Source organism: Arachis ipaensis, chromosome B09, assembly GCF_000816755.2.
Source record: "Arachis ipaensis cultivar K30076 chromosome B09, Araip1.1, whole genome shotgun sequence".
NCBI lineage: Eukaryota > Viridiplantae > Streptophyta > Magnoliopsida > Fabales > Fabaceae > Arachis > Arachis ipaensis.
In genome coordinates, this window is record NC_029793.2 from 145,982,796 (window position 1) to 145,989,020 (window position 6,225).

A 6,225-nucleotide genomic window follows, 5' to 3' on the forward strand; every position below is an offset into this window, starting at 1 on the left:
TACTGATTTTGGGTGATTAATATTAACGTATAAATAGTATTTTTATTTTTATTTCTATTAAAATATATCCATCTGTATTTAACAAAAAAATATAAAGACCGACAATGAGTTATAACTCAAATGGTATAGTCTCCTCATATTTAATTAAGAGGTTGCGGGTTCGAGTCTCCTATCTTTAGTTAAAAAAAAAAACGAATATAAAGAGCGAGGGGTTAAAAAAGAGTGTGGCCACAAAGAACAGAACTGAAACCCCAATCAAGACATTAGAAATCAAAGCAGCAATTCAACACAACTATCGTCATGGTTTCCTCCGGCAAGGTACTTTCTTCTTCCTTTTCTCTTATTAGCTTCTCCTCTTTGATTTCTTCCTCATAACTTCGTCAATTTCATTATTAGTTTTTCTTTTTTTCTTTTTTTATTTTTTCTATATATATTTTTAACCCGGGATACTGAGCTGTTTCAATTTAAACCTGACTAAATTCCAATTGATTCTTTATCATATTTTAAGCTTATGTTGGAATCATTTCTCTTTTTTCCCCATGGTTGTTACCAGAAAATTTATGGATTGAACAAGGTTACACGGCTATAGAGAGAGACTACTATTTTTGTTTTTATTTTTTAGTTGCTGCCTAAAATTTGATCAGACTTTATATCCATGTGGTTTTGTTGCTATGGAATTTACCATGAACATTCTTACTGGAATTTTGACGCACTTGTTCTGTCATCGACATGCCTATGACCAATTGTTGATCTTAAATTATTCTGTGAACTTTAACCCGAGAGTTTATTGATTAAATGGAACACAAAAGATATTGCTTGAAGTAATAAACCCTAGATATTACTTATCACTTTCACTACATAAGCGGTGAGGCAGGTTTGATACAGGTGTTGGTAGATTATGGGTTGGGATGATGGATGCAAGAATTGGGAGCTTGTTTCCTTTGTTATTATGGCTGTGATTGGGTGTTGTTTATGTTTACATATATTAAGCCAATTATCTATTTGAAACATGCATTCTGATGTCTACTATTTCCACTGTTTCAAGTTGTCTTACTCATTCAGAGTCATTGAGACTGAGAGATCAAGAGGAATCATTTTTGAAATGTTATTTTTTGCAGGATCCCCGAGAGGAAGTCATTCAGGCATGGTACATGGATGATAGTAATGAAGATCAGAGACTTCCCCATCACAAAGAACCCAAGGAGTTTGTCTCGTTGGACAAACTTGGTGGTAGGCTACTAGTTATAGTTGTGTCATTGAGGACTTTTTATGGTATCACGGTTTGCACTCACATATTTGGCTTTATTATGTTAACATTGCAGAACTTGGAGTGCTTAGCTGGAGGTTAGATGCTGATAACTATGAAACAGATCCAGAGCTGAAAAAGATTCGTGAAGAACGCGGTTACTCCTACATGGTTTGTTACGCCAATGTTCATTTCCACTATTTCATGTGCCACACTCTCATTTAGAACTAACTCCTAAACTCGACAAATAACTATATGCAAATAAGAATGAATAAAATGCAAAAACATGACTTTATGGTCATTTAAATAATGCACGGGTCGTGTCAAATATGTGCATCTTGAAATTCTTGCTGTATGTTAATGCCTCTTTTACAGATTGACTTGAGGCACATTTTCTGCAGGATGTCTGTGAGGTCTACCCAGAGAAATTGCCAAATTATGAAGAGAAGATCAAAAGCTTCTTTGAAGAGCATCTTCACACCGACGAGGAGATCCGCTATTGTGTTGCTGGAAGTGGTACGTGCAATTTTCTTTTGTTTTTCGTTGTTCCCCGCCAATACCTAGTGACTTTCTTCACTATGTTGCATTGCTAAAGCCTAAATGTTTACTTTTTCACCTTAGGGTACTTTGATGTGAGGGATCGTAATGATGCTTGGATTCGTGTATGGGTGAAGAAAGGAGGACTGATCATCTTACCTGCTGGAATTTATCATCGCTTTACACTAGATGAGAGCAACTACATTAAGGTACTGATTGTCCTGTGCTCTTTCTGGAAGGCACTTTTTGATTATGTTCTTGATGTGTATTTAGACTTATTTGAGAAAGAAGTATCTGATTGCTAAACTTTTTGATAGTTGTATTCTTGTACATCTCTTAAGAATTAATATGATGATTTGCTGCTTTCCTTAACCTGTTATTGTTCCTTACCTGATTGTAAAATATACAGGCTTTGCGATTTTTTGTTGGTGAACCAGTTTGGACTCCATACAATCGTCCACACGATCATCTCCCAGCAAGGTATTAAACTGTTACTTATGAAGTACACTGACCCGTGGGAAAAATCAAAGGATTTATACGTCAAACCTCATTATTTTTCTTAATATATGATATGTAATTTCAATGTGCAGAGGGCAATATATCAAGACTTTTGTGGAAAAGGATGTTGCTAATAATGCTGTTGATGCTGCTGCCTGAGATCTTGTTCTGCCTAATAGGATACGGCTTTATGCTACGAAAAGTACAGGGGTTTGGAAAAATAAATAAATAAATAAATAATACTAATAATGGGTTTCTTAAAATGATGATCTGCCGTTGTATGTTATGGTTTGTTTGAGTATCCCTGAAAACTTGTATACATGCCATTGTATTTACAATATCTATCCTACTAAATATTCGTATCATTATTGCTACTATATGTGTTTAGGTTTTATGTTTTTAGGGTAAAAGATCTTTTCACAGTGAATCAATTTTAGAAATGATAAATTAATTTGAGAAACTTACATAGTTACGTCTATGTCGTTCATACAATCATAATGTGATATATTTTGAAGACAGAAAAAAAAAAAGTGATATTTTTATCCATCTAGAGTAAGAGAAGTGTGATTATGATATTTGTAGGTACGCCGTGTGTAAACTCCGAGAAAATAATAAATAGTTAGCGAATAAATTAATTATTAATAAAAAATTAAAAAATAAAATTTTGTAGTTTAATATGATAGAGAAAATTAAAATAAGAATTTTAATATTAATTTTAAGCAATTTGGTCTAAGATTTGGTCGAATTTGGTCTAAGATTGGGTCGAACGGACTGAATCGGACGAACCAAGTCCAAAATGGATTCGAGGCCCAGTCCAACCCATCACACTCAAATAAAATTCAGTTCACCCTTCATCCATTCTCTTCATTCACGCTGGAACATCCATGGAGAAGGGAAAAAAGAACTTAAAACCTTAGGCTTGATTTCAACTACTATATCTCACCATTCCGAGCTCCGATCGTCGTATCGTTTGCAGTCACGCGTCTACGGCATCGAGTTCTACTATTTTATTGGATCAATTTCATAGGTAAGCTTCAATCTCACCCCAACCTCTCTATCCTTCAATTTTCGAAATTAAAGGGAACCCATGTTGAGATTTTATTTAATTGGGTACTCTAGGCTCAATTTAGCTTATGGAGCTTAACGGATTTGGTTCGTTTAGTCCGTGGACACGGTGAGAGTCCTAAATCCTAGTTTTTCTTGTTTGGATTATGTTGGATATTGAATTGTTGGATATATGTATGTATATATTATATATATGTGTTAGGTGTATGAATGCATGATATGGAGATTCTTGGAATAATTGGAAGCTTGATTTGAGAGCTTGGTGGAGTTAGAGTTAAATCTTGGTGATTGAAGCATTGCCCTTTTGCCTTGTGGTTTGCCTTGGTTAATACGTTGAAATCGGCTAAAGTATGGTTTAGATTTTGCGTATTTAATATATAATATTCTGTGAAGACTTAGGCTAGTGGACTATAAGATAAAGATGAATGTACGAGCATGTAAATTGATTAGTGTTTAATGATAAAAGTTGAGTTTTGGTTTAAATTGTTGATGCTAAATTTGGAATGCTAAATGGTGACTTATTGGTGCTTGTAAAGTAGAAAAAGAGAATGAATATGAATTGTGGTGGTTTGATGGCGATTATTGTGATCAAAGTAATGAGTTATAGGTAAAGAGATTATGTATGTATTGATGTGTGATTGATTAAGGTAAGGTGGTGGAAGCTTTGGCATTGAAATTGGTATGATGTTGTGGTTGAATAAATGTGTAAAGGAAGGGAGAATTGAGTTTGGGTTATGAAAATGGGGGTTGGATCTTTGTGTAAATTAGGTTTTTGGTCGAACTTCGACAAGTCATAATTTGGCTTTCGGACCCCAAATTATTTCAAACTTGTTTTGTATGAAAATTGGGTCCGTGTCGTTCAAAGAACGGATGAAAAATGATTTAAAATGAAAAAATTATGTGCGTTGGGAGTTTGGGGTTTTAAATTGAAATTCTGCAGTTTTTTAACTTAGCCAAAATTTTAACCAAAAACCCACGCATGCGTACGCATATTGTCTCATACGCATGTGGTAGCTACTGCCTCGCGTACATGCGTACGCGAATGAGTCTATGCGTACGCGAAATGGGCCAACATGCACGCTCACGCGTACGCGTGACTTGGGCAAAATTGTACGTATGCGTACGCATACCTCTATTTTCAGCAACTCATTATTTTGTGCTTTCAAAGTCAATTTGGCCTTTCAAACCTCTATTTTCATATTGTTACTTCTAAACTTGGTTAGTAAGCCTAGTAATAGGATAAAGTTAGGAAATGGTGGTAACTTGGAGATGAAGAATGACTTTTAAAAGGTAATAGGTGGTTGGGGAAGTTGGTACTCGAATTGATAAGATGATGAAAGTGGTGTATGAGACAATTAGAGAGTAATGTAATATTGAGAATGATATGTGAGGCAGTGGATGATGTTAATTAATTGAGATGTGAGTAGTGATTAAGTGATTATGAGTATTGAGAAAGTGCGGTAATGTTGCGAGTATGCTGGAGATGCATATGTGAGCTAAAGGTTGAGTATTTTTGAGTTTGGGGTGTTGTTTTTCCCATGTCAGTTTGGTGTGTCGTCTCCCCATGTCAGCTTGAGATTCGTCCTATGGATAATATTGAGCTTAGGGACGTTCTCTTCCCCATGTCAGCTTGGGGTGTTGTCTTTTCTCCCCATGTCAGTTTGGAATTCGTCCCATGGATATTATTGAGTTTGGGGGCATTCTCTTCCCCATGTCAGCTTGGGGATTCTCCCCACGGTGTATTTTTGAGCTTGAGAACATGTCGGGATGGTTACATAACCGACAGTTGATATCAATGGCCATAGGACAGACATGCGTCATATGCATTTGTATGTATGGCTTGTTTGTGCATTAATTGAGATTGCTTAATTGATTATAATATGCTAATTGTCATAATTGATATTTGTATTATTTGTATTCTACCTGTACTTGCTATGTCTGCTTGTTTGTCTTTGTAATTACCGGAGATGGAGGAACGGAAGAAAGGCGGAGAAGAGATTGAGAATTCTATTTAAGTTCCAATTAGATTTAAGGAGTTGATTTAGTTGAGAAAGCCTTAGAAAACCACCCTGATTTACGGTTTCTGTTTAGTTCTTTAAGTTTTATAATCTAAGTGTCGGCGTTCTAGGATTGCCTCTAGCATTCCCAAGATCTTATATATTATGTGCGTGACACTTTTACCATGCTAAAAATCCCCGATTCTCACCCCATACTGTGTTGTTGTTTTCAGATGCAGGTCGAGAGGCACATCGCTAGGTGTCTGGATTTCTGAAGCGGAGCGGTTTTTGGGTTCTCTTGTTATGTAGCTTATGTATATATGTACTTAGCTTTCTCTCCAAGAAACTTGTTTATTTTGTTCCTCTTAGAGGCTAATGGAGAGCTAGGGTTTTATTTATATATTTTGGGTTTTGGGATATGTATATACGTATGTAAATATTCTCCGGCCAGCCTTGCCTTCGTAGGCTGAGTTAGGAGCTTGTTATTATGTATTTTTTGGGCTTTCAACTCCTAGTTTCTGTTATATTATGTTCGCTGACTTTCGATTTTTTCGCACGTAAGTTATCTCGTTTCCTGAGCGTTGCGCTTTTATTTTGCGCTTTTGTTTTATCCATTTTCAAGACTCCTAGTTAAATATCTCTTTCACTATTATTATATATATTTTTTACTTTTAGAGGTCGTAATACCTTATTACCTCAGTCTCATAATGTAAGTATGAGATTAAGTGTGGTATGGTGTTACACCGTGCACCTTGAATCATTTTGTGTTAAAACTTTATGCAACCCAAACACTAATTTTAATTTAAGGTGTGATTTGAATTGAATATTTTTTTTAGACAATCTGATTCAACTTCGAGAGGTTTAGATTTGATTGGGTTTTAA

The 6,225-nt window shown here is 35.4% G+C and overlaps 1 protein-coding gene across 1 annotated transcript; it reads left to right on the top strand.

Annotated features, from left to right (window-relative positions):
- LOC107617398 (1,2-dihydroxy-3-keto-5-methylthiopentene dioxygenase 2) lies at positions 165 to 2,708 on the top strand. The gene is made up of 7 exons (XM_016319157.2): positions 165 to 318; positions 1,119 to 1,230; positions 1,323 to 1,417; positions 1,648 to 1,762; positions 1,868 to 1,992; positions 2,193 to 2,263; positions 2,374 to 2,708. Exons 1-7 carry the CDS (start codon positions 301 to 303, stop codon positions 2,438 to 2,440), a joined length of 603 nt encoding a protein of 200 aa, XP_016174643.1. The 5' UTR covers positions 165 to 300; the 3' UTR covers positions 2,441 to 2,708.

Excerpts from the sequence above, each read along its gene's own strand:
- LOC107617398 (XM_016319157.2), top strand. Across the intron at positions 1,993-2,192 it reads ATGAGAGCAACTACATTAAG|GCTTTGCGATTTTTTGTTGG; the intron begins GTACTGATTGTC and ends TAAAATATACAG. Across the intron at positions 2,264-2,373 it reads CACGATCATCTCCCAGCAAG|AGGGCAATATATCAAGACTT; the intron begins GTATTAAACTGT and ends TTCAATGTGCAG.